The 22771-nt window shown below is 40.5% G+C and overlaps 1 protein-coding gene across 2 annotated transcripts in view; it reads left to right on the top strand.

Moving 5' to 3' along the window:
- CA10 (carbonic anhydrase 10) overlaps positions 1-22771 on the top strand; it is a 168528-nt gene that overhangs the window by 54560 nt on the left and 91197 nt on the right. For both annotated transcript variants that reach the window (XM_015279985.4, XM_415644.8), the window contains exon 4: positions 19261-19403. In XM_015279985.4, coding sequence (XP_015135471.1) covers positions 19261-19403 — 143 coding nt within the window. The remainder of the gene's footprint in view (positions 1-19260; positions 19404-22771) is intronic.

Here is a 22771-nt window from a genome sequence, read left to right as displayed (position 1 = left end):
GTTCTTTTAAATTCTGGGCTTACTGTTTTTACTAATAAACATTCCCATCTATTTCAGTCCAAGCAAAAAAAAATTTTTGCATAGAAGCTACTGCTCATTAGACCTAGCATCCGGAGCTAAAGGATCTGCTGCTGACATTCTTATCCTTCAGACTGGGATCTGTACTTCAGTTACAGCAGGTAGAAAGAATTTTGAATTAGCGTGCGTGCTAGCTTGCATTGCTAAATCATAGTGAAAATGGTATCTAACTTTTGTAATCTCTTGCATGATATGGACATGTCTGTTCCTGAACGGACACAAAATGTCCTGTCCTCCTTTTTCTGGATTGTTTCCTACTAGCTTTCCATCATGTCTGCTCTAAACAATATAGTAGTGGTGATTATTTTATACATGTGGGATACAATACCCAAATTCCTGTATTCTTGTATCGAATGAACTGGTTTCAGAAGTCGATTCAATACTGGCCTCCTTCACATCTCTCTTAGGAAATCTTGTCTATCATCAAATCCCAGAAGATAGCCTTTAAATATTAATTGTACTTCATCTTTGATCACTCTCTGATCTCTCTTCCTAATTTATCTCAATTTATAAAAAGCATCCCTTACATTTGTCACTGTCATCTTCCTCTTAAAATCTCGCTCATTCACTATTTCCATGCAACACAAAACACTTGCATTTGTCCTCTTAATTCCTTCGGCCCACTTATTTAAGCATCACCAAGAGAATTTTCTTGTTGTTAAAAACATACAGAGCATTTTACTTCAACTGAGTGGAAGATTTTTTTTACCCAACTGCTTCCAATGATAGAATGTTGTATAATTCATCCTTGACCTCCAAGCCAGATTCACAAACTGACAGCAATTGACTTTCATTTCAGAAAAAGCCTTTTCGTATGCCCAGGAATAGGACCATCACCTGAAAGCTTGTTCATAAGAATATTCCAAGGCTGATCAGGAAGAAGGTCTATATGTCTTCTGCTTTGAAATAAGAGCGTTCTCATCAGACCTCCAACATTACATATTTTACAAGTGCTTATCCATAATTAGAAGCTTGTACTTTCTACACTTTGCAATAGTGCTTTCCATATTCTTTCCATGTATGTGTTTTATACTATTTCAGGCAACGTGATGTCATTCTCGTATTACCAACTCATAGCATCTCTTTGCAAAATATGCAGAGAGAACCTGAGGTTTGGCTTTCTGACATACGGTCCAGAGTAACTCCTGTCTCTTGAGCCAACAGCGGGAGGCTTTTTTTTGTTGTTTAGAACCAGGTTCCACTTTTCCTATTAGTTTTCACCATGTTGGTCTTTGAACAGCTAAATAGCAGAGATCTCTTTCAGGTGTATTTTCTTTGAGATTAATTGTAAACATCTGCCAAGCTTGTGAGCTGAATAATTACTGTAGTGTTTCAGCAGAGCTCCTAGAGAGGGTGTTACTTTATTTTCTGAGCCCCTGCTTTGCATTTTCTTTCGATTCTGTGCATGAATTTTTCCTTCCTCTCTATCGCGTGTCCTTGGTTCTCTATTGCAATACTTCAGGATGATGTAAAGAGTTAAAATTCAACAACATAGTGAAAACTAACAACCCTGTTGCATTTCACTCATAAAATGGCATCAAAAGTATGTGGTTTTACAATTTGTAGAATGACTTTTTCATTGTCAATGAGAAAAAATGAAAGCCATAGCTTCTCTGTGAGAATAAAAGTTCTGCTGTAGGACAGCAAGACTTTGAAAGAACTGTTATCAGATTTCACACCTGCACAAGTAGAATATGATAGGAAAAAATGGTTAAAACACATAAGCAACCTGAGCAGGATGGGTTAAAAAAATAAAAGAGGATTGCTGAGAAAAGGTCCCTCTGACATTCACTGTTAGAGACAACGGTGGCTGTTAATAAAGCAGAGTTAATTCTATAGCAAGAGTGAAATATTATTTAATCAGCAGTACTTCATAGCATAATTCAATTAACTGCCTTCACTCATACAATTATTAATGAGAGCTGGAGCTTGTATTAGTTTGCTTGAGCTTCATGACAGCACTGCCCAGTCTACTTAAATGCTGCCAAAACTTAATAAAGCGCTGGCCAATCAAATTACAGTATCTGAGCTCAGTGTCATCAATGGACTGATATTACAAATCATCCTATGCTCACATCATTGGTTTGCTAATTCCTTATTTATGCTGATCTCTGGTCGGCACTAAACAGTTTAATTAGTGTACAGTTTTAGAACACGTTAATTTTCTTACTAGCTTTCTTGATGATGTTCTTAGGATCATCCATGTTTTTGGTGAGCAATATATAATGATGTATGCACCTGGCTTTGTGTGCAGTAGGGCAGCATTTTCAATTTAACTTTAATCTAGGACTAGGCTGCATAAAGGGATTTCTGTTAGTCACAGAAATGAAGACGCTAATTAATTCTGCTGCTTTTGTTCCAAATAACATTACTACTGCTGGCGGTCAGTGCTTTTCTAGACATCGAAAAGGTCTCCTCCTTAGTTACCACAAACCTAACCTGACTGTGGCCAATTGCTGCTAGCGCTCCTTGGTGCCGTCTCTCATTCCAGGAAGAGAGGAAGGGACAATGCCATTGACAGTTTGATTCTCACTGAGGAAAAAGTGCTTGGGGAATATATCACATTCGGTGCAACCTGTGGCCAACCTTGTCTTAGGAAAACCAGACAAGGTAGCAGCCCATGCCCAGCCTTGCAGAACTGCTGAACATGGAGGGAGCCGGATGCTGCTCATTTCACCTTTACTGTACTGAAATAAATCTCTGCTGCTCCTCAGAATCCTTGGCATGTTTACAAAACAGGTGAATTAAGGAACCAAAAGGAGACTGAATTACTGAAAAATTCTTTGAAATGTACCTCTGACGCATTACAACTATCAGGAGAATCAGAATAAATAAATGACATTATCAAAAAACTATGGAAAGCAATGCATTTTTTTATATTTCTTTTTAATCTCACAGAAAGAAAGAAATGAAGATCAAGTGTCAGTGGAATACATTCTTTATAGCAACAAGGGCCGTGCCTGATTGCAGTCGAGTGAGCTCACACACCATGTCTGAGGGAGATTTGGTTTAAAAGTAAGTTGGGACTATAGATCATTCAGAATACATTTGGTGGTGAGAAAGGCATGTGCAAGTCACACTTGGCTGCGGTTTTGCCAGAATAGATGCTAACCTTTTACTTTGCCTTTATGAGAGTAATTTCCTGTCTCTGGAGTATGTGAAATCCAAGTAAAGAACAGATGCCACAAACCATTCGGTTCCTCATTCACCAGGTGAAGACACCAGACAAGGCTGAGCTGAAGAGGTTAATTTTTTGCGAGGATCTGTAGAGACTGTTTTTGGCATCAGATCTGCTGATGACAAGGAAGGATTATAAAGCGCAGCGCAATACATGAATGCAACGATAATTCTGTCAGATGACATAGAAACCCCATACCCCTTAAGTATCATTAATGAGGAAAGGTATATATGCTATAGGATGTACGATATTACTGCCAGCTGAGGTGATTTGGGCAATTCATCTAAAAGCATTACATGGTTAAATGCTAAGTTGGATATCTTTTAAAAACAGAAAATATGGAGAACCAAGCCTGTGACTTTTTAATATTCAGAACAATTCCATTAATGTTAATCGGGAGCCTACCTGTTTAGAACCTGTTTTTCATATAGTTGCTCGTTTTCTTTCGGCTGGCTGTGGGAATTTGGAACAGCAGCAACATGGCTAATTGGCAGGCATTTCCTAATCCAAATTCATAACCCTCAATGGAGCAGATTTTCAAGTTTTCGTGACGTGAAGTTTCAAGGGACGCTTTTTGGTGACATTCAGAACAAAAGATTGACCAGAAAAAATATCAGGAGTGATACAGTGCTTGGTCGGAACTTGAGAACACAAATGAAGTGCGTGACAAGAGTCCAGCATTGAAAATGGAGGAGGAAAGAGGGTGATTGAGGAGAGTGCTAGACTGCAACAGGACGTTGGGTATGGGGGGTAGAGGGGAGTGGGGGGGGATCTAAATGCTGGCAGCAAGTGGGTTCTATTTAATTATGAGGCTGTGTGAAACACTCAGTTTAAAACTAAAGAATGAGTAGCTCCCCGCAATTCGCTAGGAAAGAGATGGTGCTTGAAGTGAGGGGAACATGCAGAAAGCCCTCATTTCTCCATGTATACTCTAAATTATAATGTCCAAAAACTAAAAAAAAAAAAAAAAAAAAAAGCAAATACCAACAGCCTCTCAGTGGTCACAGACCCTCCTGTCAAGCTTTTTCACCAGCAGGTTTTCTGCCCTCCACAGGACAGGCACAGACTCCCTGCTGAGTGTCACTGCTTGCCATAGCTCCTAGTCAGCTGTAAAAATTCACACATCTCAGGGCCAAAAGATGCTGCTAGATAATGGGTATGGATTTTGCTGTACATCATGACTGTGTCATCCACCTACCACATGTACTGAACCTAATAATTTGTCTGAACAAAGCACTACTCCATAAACTTTACTGCTGAGCAAACAGCGGTATGCTGTTGACAACACCATACTTTGCCCTCCCTTTCACTCATCAAAGAGGACTCAATTACCATTTAAAAGTTTATGCTGCTGTGAAGTCAAGGACCGAAGAATTAGTATTCAGTGTGTTTTGAAAAGAGTAAATGTATCTTAATTTGAAAAAACTGACAGGTCTGTATGCAAGTATTACAGAATAAGCTGCAAACCAGTTGTACTTGTTAATTTTAACTAGCAGAATGTATACAGTAAATAATAAGCAGATGAAAATGACAGATTTTTGTTAGCATTTAAGAGAGAAGAATTTATTCTGGTAATGAAGAAAACAACCAAAGTCTTTGCTTATTTATGCCAAATCAGAGACACTGATGATAACTAGGATCTCATAGTATGCTGCTCAAAAGCACTTTGTGACAGTGATCTAATGGGAATTCAGACCTGACCTCTGAAACAGAAGTTGTCTTCCTCCTTGGGTGATTTCTCATTGGCTGGGCGTCCATTTCTTTGCAATAGCCAAGTGACTATATGGGATCTCAGGGTCTGGGTTACAATATCTGCCTGCCCTTATCTGAGTGTGCATGAAATTTCCAGCAGACAGTTTGAGGAACACTCTCCTCTCCATTACAGAGAGACCATGATTTTACTGGGAAGTAAATTCATGACTGATTTTTAGTAGTTAGAGTAATGAAGGAATCACCTCTCATATATAAATAAGTCATCTCCAGGAAAAGCCGGTCCATCAAAATGTGGCTTGGGTTTTTTGACTTTTGCTCTTTGGATTCTGATTGCAGACAGAGGTTCATCTGCTTAATGAGTTGTAGTGTGTTTTCAGACTTGGAAGAAGTTACGAGGAAGGGTCCCCTCAGGGGAAAAGAGATCTTAATGAAACCTCGCTGTGCCACAAAAACTGTGCTTCCTGATTTTTTCCAAAGCACTGGAAGGTCTGTAATCACGGGATAAGCCCAGGCAGGTCTGTGAGGGCTGCTGTGGCCTTGTACATTAGGCAGTCCATCTGAACTGCTTTACCCAGATGTTTCTTAAGAACTTTTGATATAAAATGCATCACAAAGTCCTTCCACCAATGCTAGCAGCAGAACTTCAGATGATATCAGAGAAGAAATTTCCCAGAGGTTACAGTTTATGGAGTTTTTCATCCTGCAAATTGGCAGTGTATTTTTTGAAGGAAGAGAAACTGGAAATGAGCAAGCTCAACTGCGTGAACAAAATATGTTCCTCATTCCCCTGCAAGTGTCTCCTCTGCTTAAATGCTGTGTCCACTTTGACTGTATAAGCTACGTAGCAAAACAGAACCTGCATGAAACATGCAACAAAGTCAAAGTTAAATGGAATTGCAGAGATTGTAGAAGACATTAAATATAAATTTCAAAATAGATGAGGATAATTTATTTAGTATCTTCTGGCGAGTGATGTGTATTCAGAATGTATAGACAACTCAGGGAAGCACTTATCTGCAAACACTGCCTGCATTTTAACAAAAAAAAAAGATGCCAATGAGAAAGCTGACTGCATTAAGTATGGCTTTCCTGAAGCAAACATTGCTGAAACAACTAATTGGAGTTTTTCGAAACATGCAGAAAAGAAAAAGAAAGAAGGATGTTCTGTAATCTAAAGCAGGGTGTTTTTCCACCAAAAACCTGCAAGACCACCATTTTAAATCTCCACAATTAAAACTCTTTCTGCAAAGGGCGATATTTTTAGCTACTACTTTTTTGCTAGGAAATATTCACCACTCAAATCATTTCCTTTTGAAGCTGTTAAGTCTTCAACAGAAATAGTAATTTGTCACTGAAATCACACTGTGGTTTCAAAAGTGATTATCACTCAAGAACCACAATCATAGAGAATCTGTAGAGTAACAAGAACACCACCCCTGTTGTGCTATTGAAATATCTCATGTCTAAATGCAAAAATAGCAGAAATAACTGCATCTCAAGACTGGGAGCAAATCATGGGACTAAGTCCAAGCAATGATGTATAGAGACCATTTTCCTACAAAATTTGCCACAGTTAATGTTACAGAAAATAAATGAATGCTCCTCTTGTACATTAGGTAGTAGCCTAGTGATGCGTTGTTCCAGATATGTCATTATATTGCTCCGCTGCTTTCCTTCAGAAGCATAATAGATATATCAGCTGCCCTTGCTGACAACAGCTAATAGCGCAGAACAAAGGAAAAGCATCACTATTGATGTAGGTGAAGCTTCCGATGACAATTACCAAGCTGTGAGACTCAGACTTTGCCCTGTTTCTCTTGCACCACAATTAGGCAGCTGAAGTTGTTCTGGTTGGTTCAGTTAGAAGTTTTTGAGCACAGTGCTCCTAATGCGAGTCAAGATGTTTTTGCTTTTTATGTATTGCTAGCTCTATGATTCACATTCAACTTCCACTTTGAAATATTTTGGAAACAAGAACTTCTCTCTGTTTTCCCTCTAACACATTCAGTCTCTTCTGTTAAGCAAAAAAGCACACAAACTAGATTAAGCTTAGTCACTGCATGTAGCTTATGGTTGCTAAACCACCACTGCTCCTTTGCTAAATGATGCAAATCAATGGGGATTCTTATTTCTATGTGTATCACTACAGCTGTACGACAATATCTACAGCTGCTGGAAAAGAGGCGAGGAACTCAATGGCTTTGATTCTCAGAAAGCCTTTCTTAAAAGCTCAGGACAGAAAAATTGTTGTGTGTATTGTGGGAGGTGAAAATAGAAAGCTTTCTTAGAAGAAAAGACTGTGTTTGTCCTGTCGTCTCAAGAAGTCATCCCATCTGCCTTGGGCCAGTGCTGTAGACCCAGTTAAGTAAACCAGGAAGAAATACAATTTTGATTATAAGCCTGGTATTTACTGTTCTTTATTTGGGCAGAAGATACTGGAAAAATTTGTTGAGAGTAAAACTTCATCTGTAGTGAATGGATATTTGTACATGGCAGTTTTTAATAGGATTTATGATCACCGACTTAGCTCTGGTAGCTTTGTGCTAGGGGAAGTTCAAACAGAAGCAAGAACACTAAAGATGGCTAATCTGTGCTTCCTAAGCCTTCTGAGTAGTGCTTCTACTCAAAGTGTTGAATACTAAAGCACATTGCCACATATCTAAAGCACAAAAGGCTATTATACAGAAATAAACCTTATGTTCATGAATAACAATTTGTGTTCATTTTCACAGAAAGTGCAAACTGAAATCACATCAGCTAACAGGAAATGTATTCAGCTAAATAATTTGTGTTTAAAACGAGTTGTGCATTTTCTGCTGGTACCAAGCTGGGTTGGTGTACTCATGGAGACCTGGTCATTTGTATGGAACAAGTTTGTTGTTGTTCTAAATGACCTTTTGACAAAGCACTTTCTGTGTTGGTACAGAGAACATCCACTCATTACACTTTTTAAAACGAATTCAATATGAATCTGAAATATTAAGTGGAACTTCACTCAAAAATCTTTGCTTCAAACAAAAAAAACAAAACCAGGCAGGAGGGATACGAGCTGTGACACAGGAGTTTAGCTAACTAGTTCAGCTGGTCTATTTCCATGATTACTCTGTATTCTGATTTCTAAATATACATAGGTTGCTCTGAAAGTAGTGCCTCCTATTTATTTCTGTGTAAGCTACAACAGATTCAAGAGCACGATAACTTCATTTGATAGAGCAAATTCTGAGCTACAAAATACTGTTTTTCAACACAGTCACCACCATTAGCTGTGCATTTTCTCCAGCCATGAACAAGAGCTGCATGCCACACTCATAACAGTCTGCACCAGCAGAGGTGACCCACAGTTGCCACCACTGAAGTGCACCACCCACCTCTCACTGTGCTCACATCCACTGCTTGGCCTCCATCAATGTTTAGCAAGCATCACTGAATGTCGGTGGGTACCATTTCTTCAGCAGGGAGGAATTCAGTTCCACCCCTTTCCTCCATCTGCACTCCCATGTCAGACACCATACTGTCAGACTGCCCCTCTGCTGCCATCTGTCACACACCGAAATGGAACGGGATATTGGTGGGAAGGTTCAACCTCTGCTGCCATACCACCAACATCCGCCTCTGACATCGTTGGCTAGTATCACAAAACAGGAGGTACTGCTTTTGAAGCAGCCCTCATAGCAGCAGGCCTGTAACAGAGGCCAGCTTGAACTTTCAGTGATTATGAGGTTACAGTTTTCTCCTGTAGATGATGTCCTGCTGACTTTACACAGCATATTTGATAATCTTTGTAATAATATTCATTAGTTGAGGAGCTTAGATGTGTACAAAAGGTACTTCTGACATTAATCACCTTTGCAGACTTTTCCATGTGCATGGCCATGCATTTCTGATCTGTTTTGAAGTAACCATTTAACATCTTTCTTCCTAAACCTCTTTCTCAAGGAAGGTATGATTTTTCTTTTACTGCCAGAAAGACCATGAAATGCTGTATCCACAGGCTGGAATAATTCAGAAAATAAGATGTATTTGGTTCTGTGTGAAGGTCACCAGTAATAAAGCCTCCAAGGCACTATCTTCTGGCCAATCTTTGCTGCCAAAAAGGCAACATACATTATCTTTTACACGTCTCCCCTGGAAGCAATTGATGCTCATTCCTTCTGAGCTGTTACAGTCCCTGGCAGAGAGAAATAGGCTGTCGGGAGCATTCCAGAGCTACAGGCCCTCTGTTCTCCCTGTGACACACTGGGAAGCAGATTATGGTCTTTGTGCCTGTGAGAGGTTTTATAATTTTGCATTCTGTGTGTCAGACCTCTGAGTACCTGCCTGCACTGCTCTGGAAGAACTTAGCAGGTACTGCTGTGGTGCTTCTCAAGGTGGAGCAGTTACCTTGCAGATTGGACGATGCTTGCACACTGCTGCATTTCTCACACATGCAATGTATTTGCTACTGCCCTTTTTCGTGAGCTGAAATAAATCACTGTAAGCCATGGCAAGAAAGTGTCTCCCTTCCACCAAGAGGGAACATCCACCCCTCACCCATTACTTCCATCAATTCTCACTGGCACATTCAGAGCAAATTTGATATTACGATTCAGAACCTTCTGAAGCTAACGTGGGGAGTCACTGCATTTTTCTATGTATGTGTTAACAGTGATATCAAGCATGACCAAATTAGAAACAGCCATAGCAGTATATCAGATTCACACAGGACTATGATAGCGTCACCCTACAGCACTGAGAGGAGATGGTTTCTTCAAGCCTCCATCTTTAGAGTATCCAGAGTGTTCTGGCACTTTGACTAATGCTGACAGTCTCCTTGAGCTGTTTTCAAGTAATCCTGTCTGTACAGGCTGCCCTGGGTCTGCTCTCTGACCTGATGCTCCATCATGTAGCTATGGGCCTCCTGCCACCGGCTGGGACATAGCTGTGCTGCACAGCCCTGCCTTGTTGTGCAGCCTCCAAGCTCCCCTTTCTCTGGCTCCGTGTTTATAGAACCCCCCGGCCCGCCCTCCTCCATCCACCCCAATCTTCCTGTACAAGCAGACTGAAGATGTTGAACTTGGAGGAAGCACCAGTCCAGTCCTGCCCATTGCAGACCCCGGGCACAACGCAGACCCTGGGAGAACACACCATCTGCCCTCTGGTGGCTAATCAGGGATACAGTTATGACAACACGCTGGCACTGTTCAACTCTCCACTTCTGACTCCACTTCAGTCATTCCAGCATTTGAAAGGTTCTTTCCTACAGGATTTCAAATGTTAAGAAAATCACACATGCCCTGCCTTACATACTTAGATTTCTTATCACCAAAGATGCAGTGACTGTCACGTATACAAATATGATGCATGCATGGATTTACCTTCTTTTTACAGGCTTGATTTAAAATTTAATCAACAAAAAAATGACAGTAGAGATGAGAGAGATGAAAATCTGTATTATGTGATACATTCAGCTTGCTCCAGCCCCTACAGGCTGAATCTGTCCCTTCTTTTTCCTGAAATGTGTAGCACAGCAGTGGGTCTCTGCATACCCCGCTCTCCTGCTCACTGCCCCCACACTTCACACCTCGCCCCTGCGCTGCTTCATGGATTCCTGCCCACATCTATTCTCTTCACATCCAGCCTTTTTTCCTTGGAGTTATTTCCTTCTCCACTCCCAAGCAATGCCCATCAAATCTATTTGCTTGCTTTCCCATTCACCGTTTTAGATTTCCTTTTTTGCTCTTTTTTATTTGACAGAGGGATGGAAAGGGGGATGGAGTGGTGTGAAAACCCCTTTGAGGGCCTCCCTAGTTAGCCTGTCTGATGTGAGTGCTGTAGAACATTGTTCTCTATTTGACTACAAATACAGAAATTTCAAAGTAAATAAGAAAACACTTACTGGTGTCATTAAATACACATTTAGGTGAGTATCCGAGAATCTTCGTAGCCTTGTGAAAACCAGTATATGTACAAAATGTTTTCTCACTGACAGCAGAGCTCAGTTTCATTTGCTGCATCTCAAAAGCAGCCTCAGCACATTCAGCAAGGTTGTTTGGAAGCTCGGGTTCACAGCAGAATTCAAAATGGAATGCATTAGTGGGCTGAAAGGTTTGAAATATGACCTTGTCATTAATGAAGCTGCAGTGTATTTGAGCAACACATGGCAATTAATCCAATAGTATAACAGTTCCCTCGAATAGCAACTCCGTAAAGGAAACTTATTTGAATGATGGATATGCAAAACCTTGAATAAACGAGAAGCACTTGCCTTGTGTTTGCTACAGGAGGCAATGGGACTGTGGACAAACTCACTTTCACAGTGCTGACAAGCAAAGACAAGTGTGGAATTTGAGGAGGAAATGTGTGTAATGTGAGGGGCCCCAGCTTTTGGTACACATTTCAGCCATTTGAGAAAGATGAACCATTACATTATTCTCTGGTTTGTTGGGGTCTTACAGATAGATTTGTACCAATGCAGTTTTTCTTTTTAAGCAGGTACTCAGTATTTATGTTTGTATAGGATTTTCCTGGACAAGACACCATGCTGATAGAATTTTCTGGTTATATAAGTGGTCCCAGTGACCTTTCATATCTTTTGTATTTTCCCTGATTTCAGAGAACTCAGAGAATGCATTTCAGCATTTCTGAAGATTAAGGCACCAATGACCAGCCTTACACTTACTATATTTGTTACCATTTGACATTCAGCTGATTGAAGACGCAGGGATTTGTTGGATAGAAAACCATTACATTTCCTATGCAGCATATTTGTCCCTTGGTGCACATACAGAATACAGAAATCAGATACTGTGGCATCAGCCAGAAGAATAACCTCGCAATCAGATATCTACTTACATCTCAGGCAGTAATTCCTACATAAAGAGTTTGTCAAATGTAGAGAACAGTAAAAAACAAACCCTTATTCTGAAGGAAGGGGGAAAGACAGTAAGAGGGACTGTCCTCTGGAAGACCCGTAGTAGTGGGGCTCCCACGTAACCAACTTCACCCTGAATCAGACTTTTCTAAGACTTTGTACAGACTTTACTAAGACTTTTCTGTGTCTGCTCCTTGCACACACATCTCAGGAGAAGCAGCCAGGAATGTTTGAGCTGAAGAGCAGAATTCTCCCTAGACACTCTGGCTTTCCACGGTAACTCAAACTGGCTTCAGTTCACAGCAGCAGAAACCTATCTGCAGAGGCTGTGTGCCACGTGCTGCAAGTAGAACGTACTATCAAGAAAGCAGTGACTAGATTCATCAGTGCAACTGCAGTGAGGAAAACATTCAGTAGTAGACCACATAGTAGAATAACAGTTCCTGGACAGCAGTTACCTGAATTGTCTGATGGAGCAGCTAATGAGAGGCCAAGGTTCCTTGGCATCCCAAAACATTCTGTAGTAATGGATCTGTTCAGAGTTGTGGTTTGGCAGCACGTTAGACTTCTAAGAGATCGGTATTTCCCCAGACTCTTTCAGCTGGTAAGCGCATCCAGTCAGCTGTCCCAAGGACTTCTGGCCTTTCTGAGAACAGTCAAAGTTAGAGCTTTGGTAATCTCAGTATGTAAGCAGCATCCCCAGGCAGGGCCAGAACCCTGTGGAATGGGGTCAGAGAAATGTGATTACTCTAGAAAATAAGACAGCACAGAAGACAGCATTACTGTCTTGACCTGTCGTTACAGATAAGAGCCTCAGCAGACAGTGGTGAACTCTGTGCCTGCTCCTCACTTGTCTTTGCAAGTCAGCAGAGCCAGGACATTTCTGCACTACTTGCTGTCATTAGCTGGAGGAGCCTTGTGGGAAAGCAGCACGTAGGTACAAGTAATTCTCAAGAGGCAGTTATACACAAATGTGTTAGAGATTAGGATGAGTTACTCTTCCTGGATGTTCCTCACATATTACTCTTAAGGCACAGCGCCAACCTCCTCCAAAATGAATCCCATAAAGCCCTGCAGTTTCAGAATGTGAAGCTCATTATGTTCACACTAACAAACAAACACAATGCTAACAGATGCAGACATGTACTGAATTTGGCAAGAAATAGTTAACTTATGACTTACTACTGGAGTTATGTTTTAGTAACAGTCTGCTGTGAAGCAGGGACATATCTGGCACTCCAGAAAGAGCATTTTTGGTAGAATAAATGCTGTCTTTTATAATGTTTTATGTTCCTTCTTTCATTTATATTTTTCATCAAAAAGATCGATAATATCCCACAGACATTAAAATAAAGCTGAATCTACAGAACAGAGCTCAAGCTATCTGCTGGATAAGCAGACTTTCCCCTCTCCTTAAAACAATGTTTCAAATTACTTTCTCCAAACAACTTTCTCCCGTGTCCCAGTTTCACCTATTTGAAGCTTTCTTCACTTTTCTTTCTGGATCTTCTTTAACACCTTACCTCCTCCTCCCACCCTGCTGCAGCTCGGTGGATCATCTCAGTAGCAAGAGTCCCCCGTTTTACAGAAAGAAAGCCAACACAGTCAGAAAAGTGGAAGATAAAGAAACATTAAGAGAAAAGATTACTTTTAAGGATATTATGATAGCTCAACACCCATTTCTAACACTGCAGTTCAAAGCCCCAGAGGACAAAATGACCATCACAGCACTTTCACTTTTCTTACTGTCCTTTCATTCTAACATTTAAAACCAGGACAAACTCTTCCTCTTCTCCCCTCCCACATTGCAGTGTGCATCAGGCAAACCCACTCATTTGTGATGGCTGCCTTGTTCTTTATTCCCCTGCATCAAGGGGAATCTGTTGAACCACAGCAGTGACTGATGACTGAGGGAAAGACCAGACTTGATTAGAAACTGGCAGCTAGCAGTAAATAACTGATGCAGCTGGTTACTCATACAGGCATCCCAAACAGCAGGGTAGTATGGGCAGACATAGTAAGAGAGCCTGATGTTCAGCTGAATGACAGACCCAGGCACTGACCCCGTCCACATGCGTTCTCAGCATGTTGTGTTGACTGAGAAGAAGGGAAGAGGATGATGCTTTCCACCCTACCTTTTCATTTTTAGCTCTACCAAGGATTTCCCTTATCCAAGTCTGCGCCACCTCCACAAAGCAGCTCCATTTCTCTGACCTTAAAATCAAACTGTGCTTTATTCTGTCTTCATTTACCAAAGTGGTGGCACCAATGGCCCTAGAGGGACCATGGAGCTGAGCCCTGGAGTTGCTCAGTCTTGGACCTGGACAGGACTCTGCCTACAGATACATGAGAGATGTGAAAACCACCTATAAGCAGCTGATCTATTTTTCAGGAAAGATTAAAGTACCATCTGATTCTACAGCTTTATTGTATGTATTAACTGACCACATTGTGGCATATAAAATCCAATTACGTACTGTAGTGTAACTGCTGTTTATTTTATGATTAGCATAGTTTATGAATGCGAATCAGCCTATTTTAATCAGTGTAAGGAAGGAAATAATGCTGTTTCCTATGCTGGTATCCCAAATATTTATATGAAAATAAGCAAAAGCCTTGCAGGCTTAGAGGTCACTGACTGTGATTACTAAATACCTCCTCTCAGGCAATGCCCTTACAATTGAAGAAAATACTTAATTAGGCAGAATTGAGCAGCTACAATTTAAAAGGTAAATTGAGAAGGCTATTGCAGGGTGTCTGTATTAAATGTACAGCAGAAAATAAACACTTAAGGAAAGAAAGAGTATTTCGAGAATCTTAACCCCTTATGTGCCCCTTCTGTTGCTTTTTCCCCCTTGGTTTGCCAGTGCAGCTGTGAACTTCTTCTGTCATTGAGAAGCCTTCAGGGGATTCCATCAAGGATGATGGCATTTGAGCAGAGCCGTATGAAGCTACAAACATGGGATCTGCTGCTGTTGACCTCTTTATGATTTTTACTTTTTGAAATGTTTCAAGTTTTATTGGCGAAATTTTTTTTTTCATCACATTTTGAATAATGAGATGCTGTTTAATTCTTGGTGATATATTTCAGCTATTAGCTTTCTACTTGTTGAAAAGAAATCGGAATACGTTCAGTTCTTAAGTTTGAAGGCATTGTGATACTGTCTGATGTTAATGCAGTCTGGAGATTTCTGTGACCAATTACTTCCATGAATGCCGTTCTATACTGTCATTTCTTTGGTGTCCCTGATTTATCTCTCAGAGCCTTTATGACTTTACGTTTGGCTTTTATGTAGAAGCAGAGCAGGTCATGTGGTTACCCAGAGGCATTAGTATGGTAATTTTCTTCAAGTTGAGTAGGTGGAAATAATTAATGGGCCGCTTTATTGATGTACATAGATAGCTGATTCTCTCTGTGGTTTCAATTCCCAGCTTCAATAAAGTAGCTTGAGATTTTATCTGAGGGACCAGTAATTACACAGGACAAGAATAATCACTGCACAAATACAATTTGATTGTGTTTTATGCTGTTGCCAAGGCTGATGTTAAAGCTTAAATGTATAAACAAGGAACTGCTGCATTAATAAGTTGACTCCCCTTATTTAAGCTCACAGACTCTGATGTAGCTTAAATTCAGAAAATCTGCACTCTTACAAGTTGAGCAAACTCCAAGAGGAAGTTCTGATCTTAGTGTAACACGGAAGTAATTTCACTGTCTCACCTAGACTTCATCTTCTGCTATGGACTGTGACCAGGAGCAGACACCCTGGGGAAGATAAGCACCTACTGAGCAGTATTTCCTTTTGCCTCCAGCAGGATATTGAGGGATTGCCCGGTTCAGTGATATCTGCAAAGCCATGTTAATTAACATTTGATGGAATGTCAATGAATTTGCCTAATCACCTTATCCTGTTTATAGGTGTGACAGCAAAACAAACTGTAACAAACAGCTCAATTTTTCAGTCCTGTGTTTTTGGGGGGGGGAGGAAAGGTCAAAGCTGCTTCCAGTTCCACGTGTCCGTTTGTCTGCAGCCCGCAAGGAGACCCCTGGAGGACTCTTTAAGGAGGGCTCTTTAAAAATAAAGCAAAATTTGCAACTTTTCATCCTTTGAGACAGCACAGATTTAAATGACGACTCTGACAATTGAAGTCACCACAGCGTTCACCCATGATTTCTGACTGATTCCAAAGAATGTGTTCATTTTATCAGTTCATATTAAAAAACATTTTTCCAGTGCTTGAATTGGAGGCAGTTTCTCAGATTCATTCCCCATAAAGAAGCTCCTGTGTGGGAACATCCCTAGGCACCTTTGTAAGCAGTAAGGAAAAGAATTGATAGAGCTTTGCTCTACGTTATCTTTCATGTGCTTCTTTTACAACATCATCAGCAGCGAGCCCTACAGACACAGGCAGGATCGTTGCCTCTCATACACTGGGAAAAAGTTATTAGTGGTTTTTATGCCGTTAGCAAATTGTTCTTTAGTATCTTCTTTTCACTTGCTTTACTTTAGTTTTACACCTGACGTGTCAGAGTTTATCATCTTTTCCATTTCTTCTTATTTGGACACCATTTTTGAAGGATCCTCTCTTCCAGCTGCCTTCATTTTTTTCTGATGAAGCTTTCTGGCTTCCCCTTGTCATTACTTATGGACAGGGTCAGAATAAACAACACCTAATTTTGTTTAGATTCCAGTCATTCCAGTGCCGATTTTATGACTGAAGCTAAGCAAGCTTCTTCATTTTCAGGTAGTTCTTGATTAGATTACACAAAAATCCAGCATATGAGGGTTTTTATTCATACGAAAAACAAGGAAATTCAGTATAGTATGACATCTACTGTACAGACTAACTCTTTTACAGACACTTCTTAAACTAGAGCCTCTGCATTGCTCAGGTCTAAATCAGAGGTTGTTTCTTCAGGGAAGGTTTTGCACAGCAAACATCCCAGAGCGGTTTTACACACACGAGCCCACAAGTCCTCTATACCCAGAGCCAGGGGTGCCAAGAAGTGCACAGTTGCTTGCCCCTATCCAAGTGATGTGTCTGTCATCTTCTGAGCTAGATCAAGTTCTTTTTTACAGTCAGTGCTTCACAGCAACTCTTCAGAAAGTACCTCGAAAATTCTAGTTGAGAGCAAGATGCAGGAACAGAACAGGACAGAACGGCAGAAATTTCTTTATAAATAAGTTCTCCACAGCCAGAGAAATGATGTGGGAGGCAGTACTTAACTGTTACCAGCCATTAAATGACCCAGATCTTTGAGTCCAACATCATTTTTTACTACGATGAAGTAGTATGTAGGACGTGGCACAGAGCACATGCCTCTGATCCCATACCTCAAAAATCTCTGCCTCCTCTCACATCACAGAGCTGCTGCCTCCTGAGTGATGCTCAGAAGCTGCCTGGAGATGGGTGGCTCCTTCTGAGCAGGGAGATTGGATGAGGTGACCTCCAGAAGTCCCTTCCAGTCTCATCCATTCTGTGACTGTGTGACATGGATGTGCACTGTTGGATGTCCAACACACACTGTCGGCAGTATGATTACAGTCTGTGAGTTCATGGCACATACAGAAGGGTGCCCTTATTGGGCCTTCTTCCTTCATTGCTTTTCTTTTCCACTTGGGATGTATTTATTTAGGCAAATACTTGGTATTGATCAGTGGGAGAATAGCATTCAATCCTTACTGTATTGTTCTAGCTGTTGTTATTTCACTGTTCTTATACATAGGTTTGGTAACAGCCATCACAATCCCACATTCTAGCCCCTTCATACATCTCAATATAACTTCTTCCCAGTAAATTGGAAAAAAATTCTGTTAGGAGAAATGTGAAGACATGACACTTGTCAGGCCAAAACTTGTCACCTTTTGTCTATGTAATGTGCTGAGAAGCAAGCTCAAGCAATGTAAGTTTAGGAGGATTTATAAACAAAGGCAGAGATGACATGATCAGCAACTTCTGGCAGAATGACCAGTAGCTTGAGAGCCCTGTTAAATGAGATCATAAGTTGCTGTGTGGGCTGCATGCAAACCAGCTTGGAAGGGAGCTCCTGTGCAATGCAGGTGCCAGACTGCTGTCAAGAATGCTTCAGAGGTCCACACACAAAGGTGCATTGCATCCCCACTCATACGTGACTAGATTTCTATGGACATACAGTGCAGGTAACTGTGGTGAAGGAGATACTATTTCATGAATGACTTAATCTCTACTAGAACATGGCCTGATGGAACAAAAGCTGAAATAAGAAAAGAGCAATATTTTGCTACTTTTCGCCTGGTAGAACCTTGTCTGCTAGTTAACCTGGAATAACAGAATAATCACTATTTTGCTCTATTCAGCTACTAATTTCTTTAGACTAGTCAGTTAATTCGGTACTTACTTTTAATTTAAGCCTTGGTTTTCTGTGTAAATACCTATGGGAATTTTTCATCATGCTTCTGAACACTTTTCTAATACTTCGAGCATCTAAGAAGCAACACTAATCACTTTAATTAAATATAATTAGAGATTAATATTGCACAACATCACCATCCACTAGTTGACTCGGGTGTTCAGTCTTAGGTCACCCGTAATTAATTAATCTTTAGTTGAAGCATAAGCAGTCTTTTTGATCTCAGAGAAAAGTTGGCCAATGTTGTACTTTTTGTTCAACCATATATACGTAGGTCTCTCCACAAGTAATGCTTCCACATATTTCCATGGAAACTACAAAAGCTACAAAGAGCAGGATAACACTATCTCTCTATTAGAGCAGATTCTCAGCTACAAACACTGTTTTCAACACAGTCACCACCATTAGCTGTGCACTTTCTCCAGCCATGAACAAGAGCTGCATGCCACACTCATAACAGTCTGCACCAGTGGAGGTGACCCAAAGTTGTGACTGCTGAAATGCACCACCCGTCCCTCTCTGAGCCCACCTGCACTCCTTGGCCTCCATCAACATTCAATTGGAACCTTTTTTTTTTACAAGGTATTTGACAGGGAGTTCACGGTGTGCATTTTTTCTTACAGTTATGCTCTATTTTAACAAATTCTATTAAATATGAAAACTTTTTAAAAGTGAGTAAAATGGGATGGTTTCAGTCTAATGACACATCATATGTGTGTAAAATCAGCATAAGGACAAATGAGCAACATACTATCGCTAAGTAAATATTCAATAAAACTAACAGCAAAGAAGCTATTTGTGGCTGAATTTGGGATTATAGCAACTCAAAAATAGACCTTCTTTCCTGGTACAAACATGTAGGGGGCAATATGTTTCGGTCTTTGTTTATGAAGTTTTAATATCATGTGCTAGATGGATTTGCCTGTTTTCAGTTTCAATGTGTGCATGCAGAAAGTATGACAAGTTTGATTATCTGGCTGTCTGCCTCGTGTCTATTTCTCTAGGCTTTCCAGACTTTTCTTGAACTTGCACTTCCTTTATATTTTACAGTTCCCTCCTTTTGGGGTTTGGTGAACTCAGCTTGGAATCTTTGCTCTGTTGGGAAAAGGCAGTCACCCGTCAATATTGAAACCAGCCATATGATTTTCGATCCATTCTTAACTCCGCTTCGCATCAACACAGGGGGAAGGAAGGTATGTGCTCTTTTGTGCTCTGGTATAAAACCAAGAAGATAATAGGGAATTATGTGCTACATATCTGAGCATGGGACAGGCAGTTAAAAAATGATCCAGTTTCTGTGTAATCCAGAGAATGCTGGCACTTAGATTCGTAAGGATGAATCTTTTATTGGATATACCCTCACACACATTAATTAGAAAACAAAATGACAACATTTACTTTAATAGATCATAAGTAAATCTCCAAGAATAGTCGAGCAAATGAAAAACACAGGTTGGCAAAGACCTGCTCAGCTAAAAAAGCAGTCTCATTAAGCTAAAATTAGCATGATGCTTTCTTTTGAAAAGCAATTGCTGTAACTGAGTAGCTTGTGAAACCAGATCCATTCTGGTTAGCTCATGTGACCACGTGTGGCTCAGGAGGTGGACTTCTGGCTGTCCCTGCACACCAAAGCTGGAGGCAGAAAGCAAACTTGATAAATAATACTGGTGGAGATTGTTGTCTGAGGTGTGTGAATGTGCCAAAATATCACTGACGGGTCCTCATCACTGATCTTTTTCTATTGCATCGAAGTTATCATAGGAGCTAAAATTTGTCTAAAAAGGTATTCTGAAGATTTTTTGCTTATTTTAGGCAGACAATTCTCTTCTGCTGTTCAGTTTTCTGTAACAAAGAACAATGCAAATGGAAAAGTACTGTGACTTACGATATTGGAACAAGCAGGAACTCTAACAAAAGGTTATTCGAAAATGATTTATCTTCTCCTGTTGTCTTGACAAATGAGATTTTTGCTGGAAACACCATGAGATGGGAATATGCTCTGTGTTTGCTATTGAGCTTTTTGTGGTACAAGTGCACATACAACAAAATTGATGTAAACCTCCTTACAGAAGTGAAAAAATGGTGGTATTGTTACTGAAGGACAGTAATGCTTCCAGCTGTGGTCCACATTTCAGGGGAAAATGTACTTCTTGCTTTTTACACAGAAATGCATTGGAGTTTTTCTTTCTATTAAAAAAAATAGAAAAAGTTGCATTGATTCAAGCATTTATGTAAAGAATGACATCTTTCAGGTTATTTATAAATTACAGAATGATATAACATGAAATAAATGACATGGAAGTGGTCATTAAGCCAAAGCTGGGAGTTTCAGCATATGCAGTGTCTGCAGCTGTTCCAAGAATTCTACTGGGTCTTGTGCCAGTTCGGGATGAAGGAAATGTCTGATTATTCATAAAATATCAGAGGCACTGAGGGCCGAGGAGTTGTTGAGTAAGTAATGAGGTGTTCTTACTGCACTCACAAATGCTGTCCTGCTGCTGCCAGGCAGTGATGGCTTTCTATCATGTTATGAGAACAGGATTTGTTCTAGTTGTGGTTAATCTTTTTTAGAGGGATTTCTGAAATGGCTGAATCAAAATGCTCTTTTAAGGAAAAGCTGCCTTAAGATAATTCTTTCCTCATAGTTAAGGCTTCAGTGAGGAGGTGATTTGGCAGGCAGCATGTTAATGCTCACTCTTTGTGATGTTTTTTATAAAATGGGTATGTATTTCATATGGGCTGAAGCACATCAGTTTTCAGGGCAATGAACCAGTTGGTATGGCAGCCAAGGAAAAGACTTGACTGTGATTGTGTTGTACACTGAAGGGTTTGATGGAACTGATCTTAAGAAAAAAATGATGAATAAATAAAAAAGGAATTTGATATGGTTTCAAATCAAAGCTCTAATAAATTAGCTTAAATGAACAAGATTCGGGTAGGTGCACACAGAAGCAAAATTACGCACATCTTTTGGAAAGGGAGCTGGCAGGAATCATGCCTTATGAGAGCAGTTGGATGAAAGGAAGCCTTCCACCTGTCTAGCCTCTTCTATCAGAAAGTTTATTTCAGTTTTAGTAATGGAAGACGCTTTGGAAAACCATGTTGGTTTTCCAGTTCCAGCTGCAATTTTTTAGACCACCTGAGAATTAAAAGCTGTATTTTCTTGTTCCTAAAGAAAAGTGAAGGTCTAAAATGAGAGTATGAATGAACAGTATTACCATCCTCCTACCCCAGTGCCTACACTGGGAGCAGAGTGCGGACTGTGGCCTGTTACAAAGCAGATGACTTAACAGATACTGCTGACCTGAGGCTGAGAAGAAACTTCTTCCCAATCCATTCAGAAGCAAATAGGATGGCAATGTAATTTGCTAAGTAGATAAACCTCTTTGATCCAATTTGCACAACAAAGTTCCAGTGAGCAACAGTAATGTTGCTTTATGTGCTGTTAAACCATCGCAGTGCAGTATCAGCTCATGCAATTTACAATTCAAGTATAGTCAGATGTTATTCTGAATTGTGCTGTGTTATTTTGTATGTTTGTGCTTCTTAATTTCCTGAGAAAGTGGCTTTTCAGGTCCTCAAGGCTGAATATCATTGATACAGTTAATTGGATTTCAAGATCCAGAATCTGAACACAAGATATTTAATGAGTTTACATGCAGATAAATTCCCCAAAAGAAATGCTGCTTTTGAGGAAACTCCCCAAGTTTCAGCTCTATCTCAGGCCCAGTTTTGTCTCTTGATTATCCATTTTAGTGAATTGAACATGCAGCCCTTTTCAGATAAACAGCCCTTCTTAATAAATAATATGAACTCTCATTAATATGCAAATCACACTTCTCCACTCTGTCACAAAGAAAAATATAGATTTACTCTCTCTGCTTTTTCTTTGCACCCATCAACAGGACAGCAGGATAACTTCACTGCCGAGCTACTGCAGCCTGGTGACAGGCAGTGAGTGCTGCAATTGCAGGCTCCAAAGCAGAGCTTTCCAGCTCCCATGTAGGTACTGTTACTGGCAGCAGATGAACAAACCACCCCATTGTGCACTGAGCTTGTCCTCTGCTGGGATTTCCTCCTTCACTCACCAGAGCTGGCAGTATCTCTTCAGCAAGATCTCTGCCTTTGTTCCCCAAAACTCATTCCCTGGTCTCCTGTAACCCACCTCATCTCCTGATTTTCTGTGGATTTACTTTGAAGAGCCCTATTTCCAAGGTTCTTTAAGACTGAATCTGTAAATATATATATGTATAAAACACAGAAACAAACAAGGTGCCTTGGGAGTATTCTAAATGAAATCAAGTCTGAAAGGCAGCAGCAGATACACGTGTGATGGTAGAGGCTACGTCTGCGCTCAGCTGTATGCATAGGGTTAAGAGCTTGCATACCTCGGGGAGTAGCACTGCTGGGGCCCGTTCTCTGTGGCAGCTGGAGCAAGAGATCAGTGTGCAATAAGGTGGGCTCTGTGTTCCAGTGTGTGTCCCAGACACGGCTTCATCCATCTGTAAACTCCGTGTGTGCCACTTCTGCCTTTAGATTTGCACGTTCTTAGCAATAGTGC

This window comes from Gallus gallus, chromosome 18 (genome assembly GCF_016699485.2).
Source record: "Gallus gallus isolate bGalGal1 chromosome 18, bGalGal1.mat.broiler.GRCg7b, whole genome shotgun sequence".
Lineage (NCBI taxonomy): Eukaryota > Metazoa > Chordata > Aves > Galliformes > Phasianidae > Gallus > Gallus gallus.
This window is presented reverse-complemented; position numbering and strand designations above follow the sequence as displayed.